The sequence below is a fragment of the Octodon degus genome, unplaced genomic scaffold (assembly GCF_000260255.1).
Source record: "Octodon degus isolate 3935 unplaced genomic scaffold, OctDeg1.0 scaffold00250, whole genome shotgun sequence".
Lineage (NCBI taxonomy): Eukaryota > Metazoa > Chordata > Mammalia > Rodentia > Octodontidae > Octodon > Octodon degus.
The window spans coordinates 1,712,885-1,740,372 of NW_004524826.1; the positions used below are offsets into that span (position 1 = coordinate 1,712,885).

A 27,488-nucleotide genomic window follows, 5' to 3' on the forward strand; every position below is an offset into this window, starting at 1 on the left:
CCTGGGGCTGGGGTGTAGAACTCTTGGAAAAAGTCCATGCCCTCCTCTTGCACTGGATGTTTACAAAGTAAGAATCCTGGCTCCTTGCTGAGTCACCTAATGAAACTTCTAAACTTCTCAAGTTGACACAATGTATCAACCAGTACAAAGATGTAAGGCAAAAAAGGTTCCCTGTAGTCTCTTTGCCTTAACCTTTTTCATGTTCTATTTTTGCTCATGTGATTTTAAGATGTGTGTTACTTTGGCTTTGTAGCTCCAGTGTGTAAGAATCCAAATGAAAAAGGGAATGAGGGTGCTTCTGGAGCAGATAGATGCCTGTTACTTAGAGATGCACATACTCAGTTGAACTCAAAGACTTTGTCTTACATGGTTGAATGATCATCAGGAAACAGGAAAACAACATATTTTTTTCTGTTTAAGGACACAGACGAGTCAGCAGTATACACTGGATAATTTAAAAGCAGTCCTATCATGTAGATACAGCAGTTTATTTGCACAGTTTCCAAAAGAGCAAATTTTATCATTGCTAGCTTAACTACATGAGAAAAATAGAACAATCCTGGTATGTTTTAGTGATCCAAGCAGGGCTTACGGTTCTTCTTGTGAGTTAGTCCTTTACAAAAACTTGAAATCCTGGTGCTGTATTGACAAAAAGTCATGATTCCTGGACTGAGACTTGGCTCAGACAAAGCTAATCGTGGTTAGGATTGTTCAGCAATTTAAAGAGCTGGTGACACAAATGAGTGAACAGACTTTTATAATTTAAGTTGTTGACTTGTAGCATCTGTGTTACTCCTTCATCAGAAGCTGGGAAAACTAGTAACTTTTTGGTAACAAAAATGTATGTGTATTGTTTACTTTATTGTCAATATTGGTGAATGATGATTTCATATCCCTTTGACAACACAGGAAAACCTACAAAACATTTTGAAGTTTCCAAAGTCATTAAAATAAATTTGTTGCATAAAGTAACTGGAAAATAAACTGCATGGAATCTGTATTGTTTTCAAGTTGTAAGAAAATGGAGACCTAGATTGCCTAAAGTAGTGAGGATACAGCATAAAGAAATAATCAAATATAGCAGTAATCTCAGACACTGGACAGTTGTTATGGCCCCATCCATTATTGAAAGTCCTTTCATCCTGCTGTTAGTTCCATGCTTGGCTTCCCATGCTTGGCTTCGCTCAGTGTTGGTTAACAGTTTCACTCCTCCCTCCTCTCTGCTTCATGGCCTCTGCCATGTATTTTGGCCTGTGCTGTGATTGACATTCATATTTCTCAGAGAATCAGAATGACTTAATTGATCATTATTAGGGTGTGATTCAGGAGTTCCAGCCAGACCATAGATAATTGCTTTTAGGTAAGCTGTTGAACCTTCACCTTGGAATTGAAAGTCCAGGTTGTAACCAAGGTGATGAGATCACAAGACCTCACAAGGTAGCTTCCACTTACAGCTGCTTTTTTTTTCCACAAATAGCTAGCTGCCTCTTGAAGGACTCTGCAGGGGCTGAAAGTGTGGCTCAGTGGTAGTGTGTGTGTGCTTAGCATGCTGGAGCACCCGGGGTTCAATCCCAGTACCAAGAAACAAAATACCTTTGAGCAAGGATTACAAATTTAGCTTTCTAGAGTGCCAAAAGGACTGGTGAACTGGGAAGAACTCCTCATCTCCAGCCAGTTGGTTCTGTGTGGCATTGCATGTCAGCTTTTCTCACAAATCAGAAATCCAGATTTGAAATCTCAGTTCTTACTGGCTAATATCCCATCCCCCACACACAAAAAAGAAGAAGAAACAAAGTGTTCAGGCCAGCAAAGTAGATGGGTGGATTACTAATTTATAATATTGATATTTTTAGTGTACCTGATGTATCTGTCTTTAATGATGCTGCCCAAATGAGGCTGCAGTGTATATAAAGAAGCCTAGCAGAGTGGAAAAATGCCAGCTGTTAGCCACTTACTGCTGTTACAATCCTAGCTAGCCACTTAAACCCACTGAGCGGTTCTTAGCTCATGGAACAGTTTTAAGGCTCAAATTTCAGAAGTGATCTTGCTGAAGTTCCCTACCCAGCTACCATGCATTGTTTCCTATACGTGCCTTATACTAGCCAATCTTACATTATGTATTTGTGCATTTGCTTTTCTGTCTTATTTAGCCCACTACTTAGTGGAGTGCCATAAATATATGATAAAATAGATGATAAAAGCATCTAATAGATTTTACAAAAAATAAGTTTATTAAATCATGTTACTAACCCATTCATTAATGTAAGAATTGCGTTGGAGAGAAAAAATGTGAACACTGATACAAACTAATCTCAGCCGACTGTGGTTGTATGCAGGCTAGCGGATGAATTACACATGCCATCTCTCCCAGAAATGATGTTTGGAGACAACGTGTTGAGAATCCAGCATGGTTCTGGTTTTGGGATTGAGTTTAATGCTACAGATGCTTTAAAATGTGTAAACAACTACCAAGGAATGCTTAAAGTGGCGTGTGCTGAAGAGTGGCAGGAAAGCAGGTGAAAATTGGGGCAATTATGGGTTAAATAAAAAAGAAAAAGTTTCATTTGTGTGTCAGTAGAGCGAAGCACTAGTGTTAATTATTATTAGACTTTATACAGTTAGTTGACTTATTCTAGAATTTGTTTTTCTCAAAAAATGGGAGAGTAATTCTGCTACTTGAGTACTCATTAAGTTACACTGAGCCATGTGCAAGTCAATTTTCAAAGCTTTAGTTTTGTCAAGAAGCAGTATGTTTAGTGTTCCTGCTTTTAAAGAAAAACTGGGCCTGGGGAGATAGCTCAGTAGAATAAGTGCTTGTCTGGCAAGCGCAGGGTCCTGAGTTCAAACCCTGGTACCGCAAGAAAAAAAAAAAAAACAAAAGAAAAAAGAAAAGAAAAACTGGTTACTTATGATTTGCATTGACTATTTATGGAGTATTACAATTAAAAAACATTTTTTAATAATCAAATCAGCAGAGAGACATTCAGGGAACTTGCAGTGCGAAGTGACACTGAGAAAGGTACAGTTTGTGCCTAACTTGTTCTTAGAGGATGTTTTTATAAAGGAACAGGGGCAAAGAGAGGAAAAGTACAGTTTTTATTAATTTTCTCATATAATCCTATGAATGACAATTTGTGCATTTTTCTCTATATACAGGCATTGGAATATGAAACGTATGTGATATGTAATATATATGATGGTTAGTAGCAAAGACAATTACACCTTAAATATTTCTAAAATGTTTATTATAGATAATCTCATTGAAATGTCCACAGAAGTTCAAGTTTTTAGTCTTTTTTTTTTCAAGTTTTTAGTTTTCATAACAGAAATATAGAGATAAATTCAGAGTGGAGGGTAACACAAAATCTAAGACAAATAAATGGCCTATATGAATACAAAAAAAAATAATAATCAAATCAGCAATTTACTTTGTACCTGTTGGTTGCTAGGTACTGTAGAAGATCTTAAGAATTATAAACATTTAAATCATGTCCTTAGGCAGTGGACAGACTACTTAGAAAAATTATTATGATTATATGAACACCTGACAAGTTAAATAATAGGCATGCTGAAAACTAATATCTTGTGCTAGTAAATTGGGATAAATATACAGTAGAATATTTTATATACTTCATAGAATGTAATTTCCCGTGATATGAATACAGGTGATCTATATTCTGTGTCACTAAATCTGATCTGTCTTATTTTGGTATTTGAGGACGGAAGGTGAGCACTCTAAAGAGGTTGTTAAGCCGTATGATTGGACCTATACAACAGATTATAAAGGAACATTACTTGGAGACTCTCTGAAATTAAAGGTAAACCTTACTTTTTGCTGTAATGAGTCATTAATTGTCTTGAACAACCTTAGCTTTAGAAATTTCTAGAGATAGGTTATTTTTTGACCACTTATTTTCCATTGTAGCAGAACATAATGTGGTTGACTGATTTTTGAGGTGAGATCTGTGTTGTTCAAGTTGCCCCCCTGCTGGGCTCAAGGGATCTTTCTGCCTCAGCCTCACAAGTATCTGGGACAATGGGAATGAAACACTACACCCTGCTTGGAACATTACTCATTCTTAAAGTGTGATTGGGCTGAGTGCTGTGGTACATTCCTGTCTGTAGTCCTAGAACTCTGGGAGGCTGAAGTAGGGGTATTGCATGTTTGAGCCCAAGCTGGCCAGCTTAGCGACCTAGTGAGCCCCTGTCTCAAAATAAAAGAAAAATTTAAAGAGCCTAATAGGGGGCTGTAGCTAACTTAAACACCTGGGTTCAAACTTTAGCACAGCCCACTCACCACCCACCCCCAAGTATGTTTGGTAGAATGGCAGATTGCTGTTGTATTAACATTATCATGACCAATGAAACATGTATTTTGGTGTAATTGTGAGATGCTTTAAACAGAACCTGCTAGCTAGTCGTTTCAGATTTTACACATTCACAAATATATGTGCAAACAACTTTTGATTGGACAGCTTCAGCATATGTCTTACCTGCTCTATGTATGAACCTGGTAAGTTTAGGCAAGTAATTTAACCCAAGTCAGTAAATTGGGTTAACAAATACCTACTGTGCCATTTATTTTCCCTTTTTATTTGCATGTTTTAGGTATACGTAGTGATAACATTCATCATTGGGAATTTGTACCTATACGTGGTATATGTTCTTGTTTCTTCTTTTTTTCCCATTCCATTCCCTTTACCATGTCATTTTGATACAAAATAATTCTTTGGAAAGTTCTCTGTAGATTCTAAAGCTCTATACTGATGTAATGTTCCATCTGTTTAGGTCCCATCGAATGACACGTAGAAACATAGGTCAGTTGTCAGGTCTCATGTTGGAACATCTTTCATTTTCTTCTAATTCTTGTCCACTTGCCTCAGATTATTTCCCATCCCATAATTGTGTCCATGAGTCAAATGACCTGATTATGGCTATTTAGCAATGCAAAATAAAGCCATTGTCTACTGGATACTTACAGTTTGACAATTGTTTTTGTGCTTATAGTAACCATGTCAAAGAATAGAATAGCTGAATATTTTAGGGTGAAATTGGAAATCATAGAAAATGGTTTCCTAAGTCATATTTTGCTGATATTATTGGAAAGACTGCTCTGCCTTGGGATTGTCAGGGCTGTTGTTGGAGTACTTGTATATGAGTCTGTGGATGGCAAAATAAGCTATTGAAAACATTGCCAGCGTTGTCCAGGCCCCTTGCATGCCAGGAGTTATCCTCAGAATTTCTGTAAAAGTTCTTGATTATCTCAATACTTAAAGCACTTTCTGTGTGTAGGTTTTGAGTTACTTTGGTAATGTGAGATAAGTAAATTCTAATGGAAAAAATATTTTTAAGTTCCCAATGAATACTTAAAAGTACATGTTAGTAGCCTAACCTGGTTTTACCTTCTCAGTTGTTTATCAAGCCAGTTTTCAGTTGATTAAGTTTTTCACAGTGAATGAAGAATACTTGATTTTAATTTGACTTATATAAAAGATGAAGAGTTTTGACTTTTTTTTTTTTTTTGGAGACAGGGCCTTGCTATGTAGTTCAGGCTGGCCTTGAATTCACACCTATCTCAGTCTCCCAAATCCAGGGATTATAGGCATGCACCATCATATCTGGCTTTGACTTTTCATATTTTGGGTACCAGGAATTGAACTCAGGACCTTGCGCTTGCCAGGCAGGCAGTGGTGCCGTTGAGCCTAATCCCTGGCCTTTGACTCTTCTTTTAAGACGCTTAGTATAAGATTTGTATAGTGTGTTCAGTTTTTCAGAGACCACACATATTCTGGTGTCAGTAGATATCACACAATGATAACTGTGTGTACTGGCTGTGCAGAAATAACTGATAAGCAAAAGCACTTTCTTGTGACTGTAGCTCCTTAATTTTTTTTTTTTAATGTGTCCCTTTGTAATTTTTTTTTTTCTTTCAGGTTATACCTACAACAGATCATATAGATACAGAGAAATTGAAAGCCAGAGAACAGATTAAATTTTTTGAAGAAGTTCTCCTCTTTGAGGATGAACTTCATGATCATGGAGTTTCAAGTCTGAGTGTGAAAATAGTGAGTATTGTGATTTTTGTTTAAATGAACATTGCTTTCCATTTTTACCATTGGGCATAAAGTGACACTTTGAATCACACTGAACCTTAACATGGTATCATGTATAATCTCAGGTGTAGAGTACATCTTGTTGGATACCTATTGTTTAGCAAAGCTTTTTTTTAAACCATACTTGCCTGGCTGCTTTGCAGCTAAGTACTGGTTGCTTATTATTGTGACAATGACAACAAAATACCTGTACACATTTCCAAACCTTCTCCATGGCAGATCTGCTCCCTCGAATATCCAGGTGAATTGTGGTACAGTGGGTACTAATCTCTGGTTTCCTAACTCCTGCTGAGTGATTCTGTTACTTGCCTGGGTCGTGCCCAGTTGAAGAAATGTTTGAATTTGTCTTTCTCATAAATTTTAAATAGCACTCTATGATAATTGCCAGGTGATGATGTTCTTCCTAATTTATTATGACCTATCAGATTGTCATAAATCAGGTTTTTTTCTCCAGTCTTCTTTATGGAAAACTTTGCTTTTGAAAAACCTGTTGCTGATAGCTCCATCAGAATGCAGTTTGGCTCAGTACCTTCTCTCCAGCAAAGATAGCTTTCAGCCTCTGTTCCATTGGCAAATGGTAATGAGCATCTGCTGCTTATTAGGCAGCAGCGATGTGGTGTCTGAAGCACGTATTCTTGTGTCCCGTGCAGAGGTAGGCAGTGAGCGCAGAAACACATAAATGAATGTGGTTACACTTGTGTTCATTTGTAATGGAACAGAACAAGAGAATGATAGGAAAGTACTGTGACATAATACGGTAAAAAAAAAGGCCCCTCTCCAGAAAGTGACATTTATACTGAGACCTGAAAGACAAGTACACAAAGGCCAGGAGATGTTACTGGCTTGTCTTGTTATTTTTTTGTTAGTGGAGTCTTGTGTCTCTGTGGAAAACTGGCAGTTCTGAATATATCTGACCTTTTCTGTATGCATTTTTCCTTTTTTGTGTGTGTGTTTTTGAGACAGCATCTCACTTTGCAGTTCAGGCTGGCCTTGATCTCACTTTGTAGCTCAGGCTGGCCTTGAACTTGCAGGGATCCTCCTGCTCAGCCTCCGGAGTGCTAGGATTACCGGCGTGCACCACCAACCACGCCTGGCTCTTCTATGCTTTTTTCTTTCTTTCTTTCTTTCTTTCTTTCTTTCTTTCTTTCTTTCTTTCTTTCTTTCTTTCTTTCTTTCTTTCCATGGTGAACTCAAGCATTGGCATCCCTGACTTTCTTCAGCAGCTTTAGGTATTTCTTTCTGCTTGACTTCTTTTCCTGGTTGTTCAAAGTTTTGGATTTTATGGTAAATCAAAGTCCTGTTACAGTAAGGACTTGCTACTTGGTAGACAAACATTTAGAAAACGATTAAGCTTTCTATAGCAGTTACATTTGGAAAGCGTACAAATATGTAGATGTGCCACAGATGAAAGACTTTAAGAATGTGTTGTAAGCATCCTGGTATACCAGTCTTTGACTTATGAAATACTACAAAATGTGCTGCATTGAACAAAAGCATTCTGTTCAGGTCTTTTGCCTTTACTTTGTATAAAGTGAATAAAAACAAGTAGCAGTGAAGAACTAGGTTCCTTAATTTCTGTTTCTCTGGTACTGATATTTACTATCAGTATCACCAGTTTTTAAAATGAACGTTGGAATTTTCAAATAATTTAGTTACGCTTTAAGGGTTTTATGTCTCCGCTTCTTTTGATCTGGGAGAAATTTTCTGTTGGGAAAACACTAAGATGCTGCATGATGCTAAGTAGTTTGCAAGGTTTTACGACTAGTTGAAACCAGGACAAAAATCTCTGGGTCAGAGATTTTTATATATAGATGGTCCCTGACTTACTGATGGTTCCAATTAGGATTTTTTGGCTTTGGGATGATGTGAAGGTGACGTTCATACAGGAGAAACTGTATATTGAATTTGATCTTTTCCCAGCCTAACAGTATATGGTACGATGCTCACAGTGCTGGGCAGTGAGCCATGGCCAGTCAGCCTGGGTCCTGTGGGCAAACCACGGACACTCTGCTGTGCTTTGTTGCTAAGTTGCAGTGATGGTCATTTGGTGTCTCAGTGACTTGTTGCTGGAGCAAAATCTGTAATGCCCCAAGTTAAAGGAGGAAAGGTTTACACCACTCACAGTTTGTAGGTTTCACTTCCTCATTGCCAGTGCGAGGAAGGGTGACAGGGCAGAGGGCATCACAGAGGAGAAACCGTCCATGGGAAGACAGGCAGAGAGCAGCACACCTGCCTTCCTCCTTTTCCTTTACATTCCGTCCAGGTCACAAGCCCTTTGGTTGGTGCCATGTATACCCAGGGTGGGTTTTTGTCTTCTGTAAGTCCATTCAGCCACACCCAGAACTGTGCTGATCCAGTCTTAGACTGATCCAGTTAGCACACACTCATAATCCATGTTCACACAGCCTGTATCCAGACACCTCCAGAAAGCCCAGCTTGTAAGGAGAGACTTTGGAGGGACATCAAGATATAAGCCTTAATAAGAGGTTAGGTATATTAATTGCACTTTTGACTTACATTTTCAAGTTGTGATGGGTTTATGGAAACAGTAACATTGTAAGTCAAGGAGCATCTGCATGGCTGATATGGCACTCTTCTAATAGTTTTTTAAAAATCAGTTTTCTTAAGCCAGGGGTGGTGGTCCACACTTGTATTTCCAGCGCTCAGCAGGCTGAGGCAGGAGGAGTGCCATGAGTTCGAGACCAGGCAGAGCTACATAATGAAACCCTGTCTTGAAAAATTTTTTGTTTTAGCAGTGTAATACAATACTTAATTTTTGTGAAAAATATTAATGGACTTTTTTTTTTCCTCCCAGAGAGTAATGCCTTCTAGCTTTTTTCTGCTGTTGCGGTTTTTCTTGAGAATTGATGGGGTGCTTATCAGAATGAACGACACAAGGGTTTACCATGAGGTATCTATTTTCATTTAATGAGTGTCTTAATTGATAATGGGTCTGTTTATGTAGTTTCATTGTCATTCTAAGAGTTTTAAATCAAATGTTTCAAATGGTAATCTATAAACTTTTGAGAGATTCACTGTTTTTTGTTTGTTTGTTTTGTGTTTTGGTGTTGGGAATCAAACTCTCTCAGAACCTCACTCATGCTTGCCAGGTTAGCCACACTGAATTCCCCACTCCAGTTAAATCCCCCGATCCACTGCTGACTGCTCACTGATGCCAGAACATTACAGCTTCTTTTACAAAAGTTCTGGTAGCTGAAAAGACATTTTTGGTGTGGCGAGGGTTTGAGGTGATGCTTTAAAATATTTTTTGTACACAGTATGTTTAACAAAACTGTCCCTTGACTCTTAACCTTTGCTTATAGAATGTATTGTTTATGTAATGCCTGATGATAGAAATACCAATCACATGGCCTTTAAGTCTGTTACATAATTATTTTGATAGCTACTCTAAGTAACTGTTCTGGCCTGGAGTAACTGTTAAACATAAAGCTTTTTTTCTTTTTAAGTAAGTGTTAGGGGGTGGTTAAATTGAATATGGAAATTGCCTCCAGTAACTTCATAGCAGCCTATCCTTTCTGAATGAATTTTTAGCTTTAGATTTGTGATCATGTGGTGTGGTCATAGTAATGATTAATTCTATGACACCTTTGTGAACTCTATCCTGTTAATTATGTGTTCTATATCTGAAGTAACTAGAGAATAGTTTAAACTGCACATCCAGTTTCATAGTTGGTGACAGAGTGGCATTTGAACAGAAGGATGGGATTGGTTTGGTATTTTCCTAAGTTATTCGCTCTGGAATTTTTTCTCCCTTAGCCTTAATGGTGATTCTGGACTGTGTGTGTGTGTGTGTGTGTGTGTGTGTGTGTGTGTGTGTGATTTTAAGACAAGGTCTCACTGTATATCCCACATTGTGAGTGATCCTCCTGCCTCAGCCTCCTGAGTGCTGGGATTACAGGCGTGTGTCAGCATGACTGGCTGTTTTTAAAAGTGGAGGCAAACTACTGAGTTATTCTCCCCCAGAAAGAGTAAAATCTGAATCTTAAAAATACTGTTTTAACTTAGTGATACTGAGTTTGAGAAATTTGTCATAATTCTTCTATACAATAGTTTACAAATATTAATCAGGCAAGGGTTCAGAGCTTTGGGTACATGAACATTCACAGCAGTGCTGCTTGCCCTAGCAAAAGGGAAGAAAAGGAGGAGCTTAGTGCCCTTTAAATTGTTTACTTTGTGTCCATACAGCAGAAAATTTACACAGCCACTGCAATCTATGACTGAGAATTTAATTTAGAAGGATGTCTATCTTAATGTTGAATTTTAGAAGGTGAATATGAGTCCATCTATGTAAGATTTTATGTAGATTTCTAATATGAAAGAAATTGTACATTTAGAAATTATGAGAAAATGTTATCAATAAACTGTGATTACCGATTTATCTCAGTAATATTAATATACTAAAGTATAATATATACATTAAAGTATAATTACCTTATTAATTTTGATTTTGTTCCCAATGAACAATAATTGATTTTATTAATATAAAAAGATTGACACCTTAAAGGAATATTAATTTTTGGTTTTTCTTTCATTGACATGCTTCACCAAAACCAAAATTATAACAAATTGCTACTCTTAAGCCTAACTTTAAAAATCTTAAATGAGAAAAAGTGAATATAGAAGAAATGATTTTAAGTAAGCAACTTAGCGATAGTTTTGTAGAAATGCTAGAGAATAAAAATTTTAAAGCAAATGTTTTGGAACATAGAAATAGCCTGTTGCTTCATGTAGGTAAGTGATAATATAGCTTAAGGAAATGACTTAGTTCAAAATTTGAAATACAAAATATTAAATCTGTTGCATGTCTTGCATACATGTTCTTTCAAAGCAAAACTTTTGCTTGATCTATTTACATATGCATATCTGGCATTAGTGTGATTTCTAAGGATTAGAAATCATACTTCACAATTCCTGATGAGACTTAAAGGAGTTCTCTCAGTGCAGAATGAAATATTTTCATGCTACCCTTACAACCTGTTCAAAATGTAGATAGAATGTTTCATAGAAGGGATTTTATAAGTCAGTGTTAGTAAATTTATTGCAACTTTTAAATTTTCAAATACAGGCTGACAAGAACTATATGTTACGAGAATATACTTCAAGAGAAAGCAAAATTGCTAATTTAACGGTAAGTATTTTAAGTTTCAGTTTTTAGAGCTTGAATTATAATGTTTCATTTTAATTGAATTTGTATCATGTAACTCAGTTCAACTAAATTTATATCATAAACCCACTTGTTCGTATGGCTGTTTAGGATAAATCCTATTGGAGCATAACTTTTCTGAACTTACTTCAAATTCAAGGACATATTGGAGTTATCAGATATTAGCTATCATTTGGTCTGCTTCATTTTTTATTCCAGAAAAGCCATGGTCCAGAGGTGTGACTTAGCCTGAGTCACAATGGTGGTAGAGCTGTAGCTGGCACTGGCTGGGTATTCTTCCCACTAAACACTATTGCTCAATTTTTTGTTATGGTCTCTTTTTTTTCCTTTCCAAAATATAATAGCTCTGTATCATGACTTGTTTGTTTTTGCAGAGCTTCTTTTTTATTTAGGATTTTCTAATGAATTGCTTAAAAAGCATTACCTTTATACCGACTTGGTATTCTTTTCCACTCTTAGTTTTGGCAGAGAGCATGTATACTTGAGTTAGAAAAGTTGCTCAGTTTTCATCATAGACTACTTGACTTTAAATAAAGACTAGTGCTTTCATGGTTCCAAAGCAACAACAAACAAGGATTGAATTAAGATGTATTCAATTCTTACATTTATGGGAGCATTATAAATTATATATCTTAGCTATCTTTTAAAAATCATTTATTAATAGGAATTTTTTGGTGCAGTTAATGATGTTCCTCATTTGCATATGTTACATCTTATTTTGAAATTGGCATGTTTTATAAATCCTTAAACCAAAACATTTTCGAGGGCTGGGGAGATGGCTCAGTAGAATAACCACTTGCCTGGCAAATGCAAGGGCCTGAGTTCAATCCCTGGTTCTGTCAAAAAAAAAAAAAAGAAATTTCAAAGTGTCAATGCAATCAATAACTGAGTATATGCTAATATAATTTATTCATTTTTAGCATGTTCCACCTTCCTTCTTCACGGAACCTAATGAAATATCACAGTATTTACCAATAAAGGAGGCAGTTTGTGAGAAGCTAGTATTTCCAGAAAAAGTTGATCCTGATTCTGCAGACTCACAAGAAAGCATACCTGTGGAATAGAATGTGATTCAACGTAACACTCACTGCGGAATCTGACTGGACCCCTTGGCTATTTGTAAGGGAGCCTTTTCTATGATGAGAGAATTAATTTCTTTGTTTGTGTGCAGATTTTCTGTAGCCTTGAAGGAAGAAAAAAATAAAAGATGGTTGCAGGCAGGTTCCACTTAACTCCTGTTTGTACTGTGTATCTTCACATTCATATTCCACATTTTATATTTTGTGGAGTTAAGTTTGTGCTTCTAAATGACCACAGAGTGGGTCTACAGCAGGAGTGATGTGTGTGCATCTCATGGACACAGACAGAATCTGCATCCATCACGAAACACTTGTCTCCTACCGGGAAGAGTTTAATTTAAACCATTGAACCCCAATGCCCCATGACTTGTGTAGGATTCCCAATCATGCATGTTGCTGCACAGGCTCTTCGCCTTGGGCGTTATGACACCTAGCACACTTCTAGAGAGTTGTGACTTATCACCTAGAAGGTCTCATAGCTCAATGATCGTCACCCACAAAATTTACAAAATGTATTTACCTTCTAATTTTAAGTTAGCTTTGAAATACAAAGAAATGTTTAGATACAGAACCAGAAAAACCTCTTGTTTTGGAGAACACAAATCCTTGTGTGCACGGACGCTTATGAGCACGAGTTACCTGGATGTCAGGGCTCTCTTCACTCTAGCCCGGGCAGCGGGCAGCACTAAAATATACAGAAGGAAATTTCAAATCCACTTAGTTCCTTGGGGATGACCCTTTATACATTTTATATTCTTTTCTGCTATTCTGGATATTCTTTATAAAGTGGAAAATTATTTAAGTACCAACTAAGAAATTACTTGAAGCAGATTTTTTAAAATAATTTTTTAAAGAGCGAGAAAGAAATGCTTTTATTTGGCCTGAAATAATTTAAATATTTCCACATGATAGAAAAAACATTAAAAAAGAACATTTAATTGAAAGTATTAGCAAAACTGTTAAGGTATTGGCTTGAAGAGAAATTTTAGTGAAAAAATACATTTCGATATTCATCCTTCTCAAACTTTGGTATATTATTGTGAGCCAAATAGGCAGGGTCTATCTTACTAACTAAATTTGGTCACAAACAGTTTTTGTATTTGTCTGCCTTTTGCATTACCTCCAAGGTAGGAAATCAAGATTTGTTGTTCAGTGTGTATTATATGTACCTAATCTTTTTTCTTAGGATTATGTGGGGGATATGCATACTACTCAGCTTTCTGTTTTATTTGCCATGCAGATTTAAACAGAATTCATGCAAATTATAAGAAATGAAAAGTTGTAAGAATGTTCATTGGTTGGAGTTGCTGGGCAATGTCATATTAGGAGAGAGAATACATATTTTTTAAAAATTTATTGATTCAGATTTCTTAATAATCTGAGTAGTCTTAGAGTACTTGATAATTCATTGTTAAAAATTAAGAGTTGACTTTCTTTTCCTTTTTTTAAAAGATGGTGGGAGGTGGGTGGGATGAGTCTGCTTCTGAAAGTTCTATTAGTTTATTTTTGTGGGGACTACCAAGAACATGTGTATTTGGCTGTTGATAAGTATGACATGTGTATCATTTTATATTTATTTGTTCCAGTTGTCTTTTTGTAAGAGAAAAATTAAAAATTACTGATCTGTATTTCGCTATTTATTTCAACTTAGAGCTTAATTGAAGAGTGATTTAGTGTATATTTTGGTCATTTGAAGGTAGGTGTCTTAGTTACTTTTTATTTGTTGCTACCTGACACTCAAAATTAAGGAAAGGTTTATTTAGCTCACAGTTTGTGGAGGTTTCAGTCCATACTCTGCCAGCTCCAAGTCAAATGGCAGCAGTTCATAGCAGTGGAAAACAGTGACGAGCAGAGGAGGAACAACAGCTGTGGTACCCATCAGGCCTCTCTCTCTTCCTTCTGTTCTGACTGCGAAGACCAGCATTCCACTGTGAAGATCAGAGTGTCCCCAAAATGGCACAGCTGTGAAGATCAAGCTCCTCTGAAGTAACACAGCTGCAAAGTGGCACAGTGAAGACCAGGACTTCTCCGAAGAAGCAGAGCAGGCAGAAGCCTTCTTCAGCTTCTTTATATACACTTTTTTGTGCTGAGTCACTCTGGGGCGGCCCCGTGAAACCCTAGGGTGGGCCCAATCATGCCCCAGGGTGGGACAAATTGTGCCCTAGGGCAGGCCCTCCTCTATCCCCTCTTCCTCTCCCTCCCCCACTCAGGGGCCCCCAGGACCTGGAACTACTGGCCTAGAACTGCTGGAGCTTATTCAGTGAAGTGGACACAATGTGTCAACTAGCACAGTAGGAATACTTTTTATACCTATCATCTCAGTTTTGAATATTAATGTGTTCAGTATGGTGCTAGTTACGGTGGTACCTTGGTTCATAAACTTAATTCCACAGTTCTGGTTGTAAAACAGATTGCACAAGAATGGAATCAGATTCAATAGTTAGGTTCAATGTTGAGCTTATGGGGAAATTTGAGTGAGCTCTCATCCATTAGGTTTGTAACCAAAATCTTGGAAAGAATTAAGTTCATGAACTGAGGTATTACCATGTAGGGAATTGGGTTACATATGTGTGGATTCAACCAGTGAAATGGATCAATACTATACAAATAATTTACATCTATACTGAATAGTAGACATTTTTCCTTGTCATTCCCTGACAATATTTATAATATTTAACGACTATTTACATAGCATTTACATGATATTAGCCACATTTTGAGGTGACCAAATTTTACTTAATCTGTTTTTTATTTTTTCGGTACTGGGGCTTGAAACTCAGCACCTTGGCACTGAGCTACATCAGACCACCTTTGTTATTTTTGGGGTTGAGACAGGTCATCCCAAACTCATTTAATTGCCCTGGCTGCATTTAAACCTTCAGTCTTAGTCCTCCAAAGTGCTGGGATCATGGTGTGTGCATCCATACCAGTTGTAACAAATCTTTGGGTGGTCTAGTGTATCTTTTTGGGTTATCTGGAAGTCTCAGTCAAGGTACTTCATTTGAATGCCATCCTAAGTTGTTTCCTAGTGGCTTACTCACAAGCAAGGTTGGAGCAGGAAAGGTGAGAAAGTTCTAGTCAGCAATTAAGGCATGTAGGAGGTTGTGGGGAGACTGGCTGGAGCAGTGATTGACGTGGGCGAAGGTGAAGGGACCCCCGGAGCAATAGCACAGGGCTCATGGCATAATGCATGGGTCAAGATTAGAGGTGCAAGGCAGTTAGAAGCTAATATACTCTTAGGGATATTTGCTTCAGCCACTGTGCTTCTCATTCCTGGATAAGCTGGCTCAGCAGACCATCCTGTTCCTTTTCCATTGGCCAAAATTCTTACACAATTTTTCTTCTGTACCTTTATTCTCATGCCTTGGGGTACAAATAAAAAGCCAGGGGATTTTCAGATTGGTACTGTTTTCCTGAGATTTTCTAATGCTCATGAGGCTCATAAAGCAGTCTTGGAGTTTAAACTGCACTTGACTCCGAGTAATCTGTCATTCTCTGGCCCACCACAGTTGCACAGTGACAGGTGATTTGGTTTATGAAACTCCCCAATTCCCCCGTAGGCCTTCCTTTTGACAGGTATTAAAAACCTTAGGATGCTATGGACAGAAGTAACCATAATACCCCAAAGCAAAAATCCATTATCTCTGGGGAGAAAATCATTGATAACACCTATCTGTCTGGGAGTGGGAGGGTTAGGAATTTCTGAAGGAACACAGGCAAAAGTTTTCTTGACTTTGGAGGATGTGTAGGGACAGTTGGGTCCCTTAGGGTTAGGTTAGGTGAGGATCTACATTCAGTAGGCAGCAGAGGTGACAGCCTGTGGTTTTGAGACCTGCTTTTGTGCAGTACACTGACCCCTACTTCTCCCCTCAAAATTCTCATGTTACCCCACCAAATCTAGCCCCATAGCAACAAGTCCAGTAGCAAAGTAGTGATCATCAGAGGAGCTAGACACTTGGCCCTGTACCCCATAAATAGGATCACAATCCCAAATTTGTCAATGACCTAGCTCTGGATGTTGCTGCCCCTCTCAGTTGGCTCTTTCCATTTCTGCAAAACGGAATAAAAACACCTCACTTTGCACTGGTCTTTCCGGACTCCTTTCTCCTCATATATCAGAGAGACAAACCTGGCTAGGGTGAGTCTGGGGACCCCTAGGCCCCAGACCCACTAGATGTAACAAAAGTCCTAACAGTTGAGGTCCAGAATCCCACATGTTCTGCATGAAATTCTCATACAAGACCAACAATGGATTTAAGGTAGTCTGGCCACTGTTGGGAAAATGGGGCAGGAACACCGAGAAAGCTTGTACTCCTAGAAGCCAGACACAAAGCTTCCCCAAGACTGAGGCTAGTTAAGGTTAGTAGAGGCAAAACTTCCAGTTCCCACTGAGCCTACTGGCCACAAATACCAAGGAACACGGGTCTATTGAGAAGGCAGCCGTGTAAATGTATGCCTTCTAGCTGGTGTCAGCCCATAGGAATCTGCAAGTTGAGTGTGGGAGTCAGAACTACTGCAGCTCACGTGTACTTTAAGTACCAGGTGACAGCAGCTACTTTCTGGGTGAATGCGGAACCTGGAGTGTACTAAATGAAGATAACAACAACCATAATCAAAACGTGTATGCGTTGACAGCCCCCAAACCAATGGGTGACAGGAGACACATTTCCAAGTGTAAACACTACCTACCTCATTTCTTTTGTTAGATACGTGATGTTTGCCATTCAATAAAAACTCAGTTCAGAGATGAGATGTGTTGAGACAGACTTTAAGATAACAGGTTAACGTGTAGTGGGGACTTAAAGAGGGAACTTCAGCAGTGGACTGGGCAAGAGTAAAATGGAAGTACTAGAGGGGAAAACCTGCAACATCAGAGAAAGAGATTTCTTCAGAAAAGTTGATACAGTTGAAGGAATAATTAGCCGACTTGAAAAGTCTCTGGTGATTCCAGAAACTAAGACACAAAGAAGAAAGTAGTGGTAGGGAAACAGTACAGAGCATACAAAAACTGTGGGGCAAAAATCAAATCTATCAGTTGGAGTGTTGCAGTCGGGGTTTACAAGGGAAAAGATTTAACACAGGACATATAAGATTATTTATGTATTTATTTGTTTATTGTGACCTGCTTAGCCTGCCCTTGGGGTGGGGCTGGCACGGCATGTGGTGCCGAGGATTGAACTGCGGTCCCTGCACTTGCCTAAGCTTGCTAAGCAGGCACTTTAGACTGCTGAGCTATCTCCCTGGCCCCTATAAGATTATTTTATAATAGTCACCCAAAGAGTCACATGCAAGAGTGTGGAAGATCTGTGCAGGCCCAAAAAATCCAGATGAGGGTCTAGATCCCTTGGCAGTGTTGCATATAAGTCCAGCTGGAGGCCTACAGCCCTTGGCAAAGTTCTTCATGAGTCCAGCTAGAGGTCTAGAACCCACAACAGCATTTCATGCAAGTCTGTATCAAAGATCTGTTCTGGGAAGGCCCAAAGGTAGTGGAAGCTTGGAAGTCTCTGCCAGCAGGATGAAGGTTCTGTGCCAGAAGGCTGAGGGATCTGCTCTGGATCCAGGTAAGGACCAGAGCTCCCCCAAAAAGAACTGCAGCCGTCCTCAGTGACAATGAGGACCCCAAATCCTCCCATAATGAGAACAGTGGCGTTCATATCAGACATGCCAGCATAGCAAGCATCTCCAAGAGGATCAACAGCATACCATCTTCCCCTCCAGTTACCTGCTTATGCTATTGACAACAGTCTTCATGTGGACCTTCCATGCCCAGAACAATGCTGATGCAGTTTAGCTGGGTGTTACAAACTGTTACTTAATCCAACACCTGGAGTCTCAGAGTAGGTAGAGACAGATACAGGGGTTAGAAACACTGAATGAGGTAGTGAATGGCCAAAAATATTTTTAAGGTTAGTGAAAACTATAGATTCTCGAATTCTACAAATTGTACATTGTAAACTGTTGAAATCAAAGATAAGAGTAAATGGCTTGGCAAGACAATAATCATTGCATACAAGGAAAGAAATGTAACTACACCAGATTTCTAGAGATACGTGGTTGAAAAAAGTCTCTTGAAGATGTCTCAACACAAAACTCCAAGGTGGAAAAGCAAAACAAACAACCCCACTCCAAACCCTGCCCCCAGTGCAGCAAAGAATAGTGGGACAACTGCAAAAAATATCACAAGCACAATGATAATACCAGAGGAGGGAAAAAAAAAAAAAAAAAACAGAAGTACTTGAAATAGTAATGAGAACAAGTTTCTAAAGAAGTCAGAGGAAAAAGATCTCTCTCATTGTTATGGCTTGTATCTAGTTGCCTCCCTACCAATGCCTCATGCAGTCATGGGTGAGGCTTTTCAGAGGATGTAGAGGGTGTGATGCTGGGATTAAGGGTGTCCAACTCTGGGCGTGGGTGGCACCTCCCAAAGGGCGGGTAGCCTGTATGAAATATAAAAGCAGCCTAGGTTGTTGCTGCTGCTACTTCACTGCTTGCTCCCTTCTGCCTGCCCTGCTTTGCCATGAGCTGTTTCTCCTCTGTGATGCCTCCCTGCGTTGCCACCCTGACTTGGATTGACCCAAGTATGTACTGGAACCTGTACGTTTTAAACTGTGTGGTGAAGAAAACTATCCTCTTTAACTTTGGGTGTTGGGTATTTTATTTCTGCAAGGAGAAAAGTAATTAAGACACTTACCTACAAAGATAAGGATTGAAGAGCTAGACGTGGTAGCACAGACCTGTAATCCCGTCACTCAATCCTCACTGAGGCAGGAGGATTGCTGGGAGTTTGAGGCCAGTCTGAACTGTGTAAGGAGATGCTGTCTAAAGAAACAAGACAACAACAACAAAACACAAATCAATCCAAAAAATATAGGGATTGTATTTACTCAGAAACCACGCAAACGAAGAGAGTAATGAGATAATATGAGAAAAAATTACTACCAATGCTGAACTCTGTACTTTGCTACATTACCTGCCGACAGTGAAGAGTAATGCCGATTCACAAAAGCAAACTGAGGGAATTTACTGCCAGTAGACGTGTCCTGTGAGAGTGTGTAGAAATAACTTCTCAGAATTCACAAAAATTATATAAATCAGAAATTGGAGCCACATAATGAAAGGAAGAGCATATTTTTCTTTATATTTGGGGGGCTTTTTTGTTTTGGTACCAGGAATCGAACACAGGATCTCACACTTGTCAGGCAAATGCTGTGCCACTGAGTTATATACATTACCCTTTAACTATATGCCATTATTAATTAATTTATTATTATTTTTTAATTTTTTTGCAGTACTGGGGATCAAACTCAGGACCTTGTGCTTGTCAGGCAGATGCTTATGCAGCTGAACTATCTCCCTGACTCCTCTTAACTATATTTTAATTGTGTTTATGACTGTATATATTTGCTAAAACTTGACATGTATACCTGAAAAGGGTGAATTTTCTTATTATTATATTTCAGTAAAGGTTAAACACAGAAAAGGAATTTGAGGAAGCACTTAAGAAATAAGTATCTGGGGCCTATTCTTAGGACGTGGTATTTAAACTGTAATCTGAAGGATGAAGTTAATGCAGTCATTTGATATATTTAGTGTGGAAAGAGCACAGTAAAAGGGAAAAAGTGGATAAAATTCTCCAAGTATAAAGGATAGGCATATCTTAGGAGGTGGAGAGAGAAGACTAAGTAGACTGACTGGGGTTAGAGTTTTCAGTACGCTGTAGCCCGTGGGTACAGGGGATAGATTTCATTGTGATACAGTGACAAACTGTGTGGGAAGAGCTCTGGCACGCTCTGGCGTGCTTTGAGTTCAGCTGCTGTGAGGAGGATGGAGAGTGAAGGTGTGAGGAGGAGGAGCAGAGAATCGGCCGAGGAGGCTGCTGCCGTAGACCCGGTGAGCAGTGATTTGGGTGGGCTCGGGTCATGGCAGAGGGCATGAGAAAAGATGGCTCTGCTGTGTTTTGAAGGTTGGTAGTGGATTTGCTGGTGAGTTCAACATAAGAAATGAAGGATCTGGAAGGAAGGAGGATGTTCAGGTTTTTGTCTTGATCAGTTAGGGAGATGCTGGTTTTGTGTAATGTGATATAAAGGGGGAGGACCGAGTTTAGAGGAATTAAAGTACTGTTTGAGCATGTTAGGGCTGGAGTGACCGTAAGGAGACACCTGCAAGGAGATATGCGCTGTGTAGCTAATGGCTGAGTGTTGCAGTGGGCAGCAGGAGAGGCCCTGGCACTGGAGGTGTCAGGCGGCCTGGGAAGGGACGATCACACTGCAGAATGCTGAAGGGCACCTAGCAGCCTAGCTATCACAAGCCCCAGTTGCCTGGGCAGCCAGGTGGGGGCGGACCTGAGTGTGCAGGGGCTGTTCGGGTGGGAGCAGGGATGGCGGCTCCAGAGGGCAGGGCCATGGAGCTGGCGCAATTCTCCCCTGGTGAGGTGTGGAAGCGAAACACCATGACCACTGAGCAGGGACCTCGTAGCCAGAGGGAACCATGCGCGGTAGCTTCTGTAGCCTTCCTGGGCCATACATAGCTCCTGGGGCCAAGGCCTTTCCAGGCCACTCTTCTGCCCCCATCCACGGCTGTGTCCGTTTCTCTCTCTTTCTTCCTTGTCTCAGGCTGTTCCTCCTAAGGCTGCTTTCTTGAAACTCCTCCTAGCCCTCTTCGGCTCTGTGCCAGCATTGAGTGTCCTCTGCCGCCTTCTCACCCTTCCTCCCAGGCTCGCTTCCTCCCTATTTTTCTTACAAAAAAATAATTTGTCAAAATGAAATTCACTTAACCTCAACCATTTCAAAGTGAACAAATACACAGGTTACACAGGGCATTTGGGTGTAGTACAACCAGCACTGCCAGAGTTCCAAAATATTTCTATCATTTCAAAGTCAAGTTCCTCAAACTTTTCTATAGTCTGTCGTGGACTAAGCCTCCCCTTGAACTGTTGCAGAGAAGTTTACTAATCTGTGAGTACTTTTGGAACTTTAAGCCAGGGCGTGAAGGGAAACAAGAAAGCATGTGATTGGCACTGCTGGGAAACGCTATACTCTTGTGTGCAAGCTTGTTGCCTGCTGTGGGAGCCACTGAGCTGAAATTCATCATGTGTGGGAGGGCAGGATGAGGCCTCACTGCCTAAAGCAGTCAAGCTACCTCAGTCTTGAGAGGAACATCCTGCCTGGACCTTGTGGGCTATTAGTCACTAGGCATCCTTGTGTCTTGCAACTCTGTAAAGGTATAAATAAAGGCCGTTACTATTTCGCGTGGGAGTGCCTTGCCTATCAGGCTTGGCCCTTCACCTCGCCTCAGCTATTATCTCTTTTATTTCCCCAATCCTCTCGCCCTTTGCTCCCAGGGACTACCGAGGGACGAACAGATCCCTACAGCATACACAGTTTTTGAGAAGAGGGATTTGGTTTGCTTTTAAAGCTTTAACCTAAGCAGGTGCAAATCCAGGTCCCACAGTCATGGTTGGGAAAGCACCTGTCCGCTAAGGTGGTGGTGTATTATTCAACCTCCAGATCACTGGTTCTCAGGACTAAGAGCAGGAGACAGGAAAAAGCATTTCCTGGGGGCTGTGGTCATGAGCGCAGGAGGAGGAGATTTCAAGTGATGGGGTCACTGTCCTGGGACTCAGTATGAGAGCCCATGTAACAAACAGGTGCACCCATGTGTCCTTTAAAATACTGGGGTGTGTTTGTGACTTGTAGGCTTTCCTAAGACACATTTCAAGGACAGAGCCCCTCTTGTCTTGATTTCAGGTCCATGCTGCTCTTAGGCCAGGGGTGTGATTGCAAATTTAGCTTTTTTTTTTTTTTTTTTTTCATTTTATAAACACTTCATTCAGGTCATCATAGTGGGCAAGTTCCCAGCGGAATGCAGACACAAGTGAGGTATTCTTGAGTTAATGAGGGAGCCAGTGGACAGATGGAGCAAGGAGAGAGCACCAATGTTTCAGAGTCAGGCCTGGCCAGACCCTGGACAGATGTCCCCACCATGACAGGTGGGAATATTGCAAGGCACGTGTTCAATACTAAATCATTTCAGTGACGCCAAGGAATATCAAACTGTGTTGTGACACACCTCTGCTGTGGCTGCTTTGTAAGTCATACTAGCACGTGAACACCACCTACAACATTCTGGAAGAAATGGCCAGCATGGGAAAGCCTGTTTCTCCCCAGTGCCTCCTTGCCTGTTTTCATTCATACCAAAAACCCCACTTTTAAGCCACATACTGTACTGTTCAAGGTCTCATGTACATAACAAGTCTCTCAGGTGGCCATAGCTATTTCCAAAGCAGCATCTGTGCAGTTTATGACACAGAAGAAAACCTCTCAGGTCACCTACCCTGACCAGTGCTCATCAAGAGCATAATTTAGAAGATTTTAGGAAGTGCAATAAAATAAAAACAAATTTCAAAGCGCTGTCACCTGTGAGGCCCAGTAATGATCAAATTCAGATGGTCTTAGTTGTGGACTGAAGAACTGGACCACACGGCCGTTGACAGCCACTGCGCTACAGCCCGCTGGGGAAACCCTGTCTACACATGAGGCAACGGGCATTTCGTTCACACCGCTACCCTGTGAAAAACACTGCATTAGGAAGAGGCCACGTCGCTGGCAGCTTTCCAAGCATGGCTGCCAAGCTTGGGAAGGTCCCATGCTAGTACCACTGTCCTTTGAAAGGCCCCATTTGGCACTTTCTGAATTCTTCTGTCAGACATTAAGGACATTTTATTTGTTTTTTAACATTTTGGCAACATAGAAACTTTGGTCATAGGCACAGTTATTTAAAAACTTTTAAAAAGGATTATTTCTGATTAAAATAATATTTTAGAAAGTGATACATAACAATAACAAGAAAGTAAACATCTTCATATCTAATGTAAGAGCAAAAACTCACCAATATCTCATTTTAAATACTTGGATGCAGTCTCTTACAGGGAAGCAGGGAAGTATCAAAGCAAAGCACAGCCCGTTACTGTCAGATGTGTGTATTAGGCAGTAGTGTTCTGGAAGGCACAACTTGGAAATTTCATTACCCAGTGGTTTAAAATGTGGAGCTGCAGGTAATGTCAGATGCCCAGGACAGCTAACTTAGCTGGAATCAATGGCAATTCATTAGTGACAATACTATGTCTAGACAGGAAGTCCTCCTACCCACCCATATGTAAATCTGTAAAGGCTCTGTGCAAAATGTGGGTGGAGCTGGCCACACCTCTAGTTTGGAGTGCATATTAAAAAAATAAAGGCACATTTCCTACAAACTGAACTGTACACAAACTACCAAAAATAATCAGTTTAGAAACAACAGTAGGTAAGCTTGATAATATAGCAGGTTCAAAGTCAAGGTCTTGAAGAGGTTTCCTGAACAGCAAGGCCAGAGTTTCACTGGTTCTTCAAGAAGAAACGCTCCACACGATGATGATGACAATGATGATCACCAGCATGCTGATCCCTATGGCCCACATCTTGCAGTTCTTCCACCAGTATTTCCTCTTCAACTTGGCAGCACTCATTTCAAATTGAGAAGCTCCGGCTTGCAGTGCGTTCACGCGGTCATCCAATCCAGACAGCTTCTGGTCTCTTTCCAACACCTTATCCGCGTTGACTCTCATTATGTCCACTACCTCTTCTACTTGATTTTGCGTCTGCTGAAGTCTTCGGTTACTGCCACTGGCAGCACTCGATCCAGCAGACATTTTGGCGGATGAGATGACGGCCACGGGTGAAGACCTGAGGAGCTCTGAAAACACCAGCCTAAGTCGGGAAGGTGGTGCCGCGGTGACCAAATTTAGCTTTTCTAATTCAAATGTCATTTACTGTGATGAAGGCAAGGAGTGTAGGTGGGGTGGGAGATAGGTCAGCTTGCTTTTCTGACAAAAAATGAGTTGTACAAGCAGACTTCTGTATTGCGTTCATTTTAATTATTGTTCTGTTTGGCAAGCTGGCTGTTGGAATTCCCAGGACTTTAACCTACAGAATGAACGGCAGGCAAAGTGGTGCACATGGGATGCTGAGGCAGGATTGCCAGCCTTGGCTGCCACATAGTGGTTTCAAAACCAGCCTGTACTACATAGTGAGTCCCTGTCTCAAAGACAAACAAAACTAAGAGCTGGGTGTGATGCATGTGTGTAACGTAGCATCCAGGAGGCTGACACAGGAAGATCACCACAAACTCAAGGCCAACCTGGGCTACAAAGTGAGTTCAAGGCCAGCCTGTACTGTGTAGTGAAACCATTTCTGGAAAAAAAAAAAGAAATCAATTCAAGTAACTGCAGCCAAGTTTATTATTAAAAGTTTATAATAAGTTGGATGAAAAATATATAAAAAAGGCTATGAGTATGAGATATACTTCTGATATGAGAGGAAAATTTTGTGTGATCAAAGTTTTGTCCTGCTGGAAAGATTTTCAAAAATGATAAAACTGGAAAGCTCACATATGTTGGAAAAAACTTGTGGAGTACCTGATCTAAAAAATATGTGTGTTTGGTTATTGGTTTGGTGGAGTCCAGGAAATTTCTTCTAAAAACTCTTTGTTGCTTAAAAAGACGAGGGGGACTCTGGCTCTAACTCTGTCAGTCACTCTGTCAGGTCTCAGCTCTCCTGTCCATGTGACTTGGTCATGTATGTAGCATTGGCTTTGATTCAATGAACATTTTGTTATTACATAGACGAGATAGAGGTATTTGGGGTAGTAAGTCTATGTGTGGTCATTAACACTGCTTAAAACTGTGAAATTTACTGGCCTTCCTTTGGTATTAGATTGCCAACTGAGTGGACAATAGATTAAAACAAAAACACCTCCCCCCACACATAAACATGCTGAGTGTAAGACAACACAGTCTCCCTGGCAGGTAAAAGACACAGAATGACTAATGAAGTTGACCGAGGCACCTGCCTAAGCCAAGATGCAGGCATAGCTGGAGACACAGGCATTACAATGGCGCATACAGGCGGTAGTGAATGGAGGGAAGATACAGCAGCAAACATACAACACCAAAAAGACAGCATCTAGCAGGTGAGGGCAACTGAACACAACAAGCTACAGATGGAGGAGGTGATCCCTATGGTACGCCTATAGCTGGAGACAGTGGAGCACCAGCGTGGTGGACAGCAGGCTCTTTGTGTCTAGGCAATGGAGGCATGGAAATGACAGAGGAGGTTGAACTCTGTGGTGACACAGGAGGAGAGCCAATGCAGGCATTGAGCAAAGACAAAACTGGCCCTGTGTGTGAATCCTAGAGCTAAGACATCTCCAACAATAAAGAGGAGCTGCATCTGCAGGCCAAGGGGGTGGAAAAATGGCTGCAACAGACAAAAACAGAACAGACATGCCAAGTGCAGGTAGCCTGGAGACAGCTCAGCATGACACAGAGGCAGGGGTACAAAACAATTATGTCTCCTTTATAGAAAAGATACACAGCTGAAAGACACTGCAGAAAACACAGGTGACAGCGACCCAGATGTAAGAGGAACACAGCAAAAAACAAAAGCTGCATGTGCTTGTGAGGAGACTAAGTGGGAGCTAAAGAGCTGACAGCTGAAGGCCCAGGAGACACTGAGGGTGGTCTGTAGGCAGGAGTGGTAACACAGTGAAAGATCTCAGTGCAGGCTGTGGCCAAGAGGCAAAACATAGAGACCGTATTGATACAAGCCACCAAAGCTGGGAACAGGTGCTATGGGGACCAGCATGTGGAGTTCTCAGGGGATGAACAAAGATAACCCACCTGGGCTAGCAATAATCAGACACCAGTGATAATGACAAAAACATTTAAAGTAGCTCTTAAAAACCTAAAATCTTGGCTGTCATCCTAAAGCACTCCACTCTTTAGAAATTAAGCATTGAAAACTAAGAAAACAATACAAAAAAAAAATCAGTGAATTCATGAGTTGGGTGCTTTGAAATATTAAACAAAATTGAGACTCCTTAGCCAACCTTACAAAAAAAAAAAGAAATAAAAGTCTCAAATCCATGCAATTAGGAATGAAAAAGATGAAATCACCAGACCCTGTAGAAATCCCAAAGATTATACCTACTTTGAGAACTTGTATTCTAATGAGAGGGAAAACGTAGAAGAAATGGACAGATTCCTAGATACATATAAATTACCAAAGCTGAATCAAGATTTTAAAATCCTAAATAAACCAATACCAATCAATGAAATAAATAATGTAATTAAAAACCTACCAACAAAGAAAAGTCCAGGCTCTGCTGGATTCAGTGGTGATTCTATAAGAAATTTAAAGAAGACCTAATACTACTATTTCTCAAACTCTTTAACAAAATTGAAAGGAGAGTAGTAAAGAAAAATTCATTCCTAGAAGTAAGCATTACCCTGATACCAAAACTGGAGAAGGACCCAACTAAGAAAGAGAATTATAGATCAATCTCCCTAATGAACACAGATATAAAAATCCTCAATAAAATACTGGCAAACAGAATGCAGCAAATCATCAACAGGATTATATACCATGACCAAGTTAATGTCTGGGATTTATCCCAGGGATACAGGGATGGTTCACCATATGCAAATCAATAAATGTAATACACTACACTATACTGACAGAACCAAGGACCAAAACCATATGATCATCTCAACAGATGCAGAAAAAGCTTTTGACAAAGTCCAGCACCCATTCATGATAAAAACTCTATAGGAAATTGGAATACATAGTCTTTATCTCAATCTGATAAAAGCTACCTATGACAAACCAACATTATACTAAATGGACAAAAATTGAAACCTTTCATTCTAAAATCAGGAACAAAACAAGGATGTTCACTGTCTCCATACTTATTGAACATAGTCCTGGAAGCCTCAGCCAAAGCAATTAGACAAGAAAAAGAAATAAAAGGAATAATAATATGAAAGGAAGAAGTTAAATTATCATTATTTGTGGATGATATGATACTCCACATAGAAGACCCAAAAAGATGCCCTAAAACACTGCTAGATTTAATAAGCAAATTCAGTAGCATAGCTGGATATGAAGTCTATACTAAAAAATCAGTAGCCATTTGGTACATGAAAAAAAAATTAACTGAGAGAGAAATTAGGGAAACAACACATTTCACAATAGCATACAAAAAAAAGAAATACCTAGAAATCAATCTAACGAAGGA

At 39.9% G+C, this 27,488-nt stretch overlaps 2 protein-coding genes across 4 annotated transcripts in view; one reads left to right on the top strand and one right to left on the bottom strand.

The window, feature by feature from the left end:
• Tiprl (TOR signaling pathway regulator) overlaps positions 1 to 12,526 on the top strand; it is a 15,715-nt gene extending 3,189 nt beyond the window's left edge. For 2 of the 3 annotated variants that reach the window (XM_023706319.1, XM_023706318.1), the window contains exons 2-7: positions 2,337 to 2,516; positions 3,719 to 3,818; positions 5,934 to 6,065; positions 8,929 to 9,024; positions 11,200 to 11,262; positions 12,219 to 12,499. In XM_023706319.1, the coding sequence (XP_023562087.1) occupies positions 2,356 to 2,516; positions 3,719 to 3,818; positions 5,934 to 6,065; positions 8,929 to 9,024; positions 11,200 to 11,262; positions 12,219 to 12,362 (696 nt within the window). In that variant the 5' untranslated portion in view covers positions 2,337 to 2,355 and the 3' untranslated portion in view covers positions 12,363 to 12,499. Of the gene's footprint in view, positions 1 to 2,336; positions 2,517 to 3,718; positions 3,819 to 5,933; positions 6,066 to 8,928; positions 9,025 to 11,199; positions 11,263 to 12,218 lie in introns of all 3 variants that reach the window. The other variant, XM_004646049.2, reaches the window with a different exon arrangement.
• An 11,116-nt stretch (positions 12,527 to 23,642) lies between these two features.
• Positions 23,643 to 24,130, bottom strand: LOC101564957 (vesicle-associated membrane protein 3). Its single transcript, XM_012512650.2, has one exon. The coding sequence runs from the start codon at positions 24,061 to 24,063 to the stop codon at positions 23,761 to 23,763; it is 303 nt and encodes a 100-aa protein (XP_012368104.1). The 5' UTR covers positions 24,064 to 24,130; the 3' UTR covers positions 23,643 to 23,760.
• Positions 24,131 to 27,488: the final 3,358 nt, after the last annotated feature.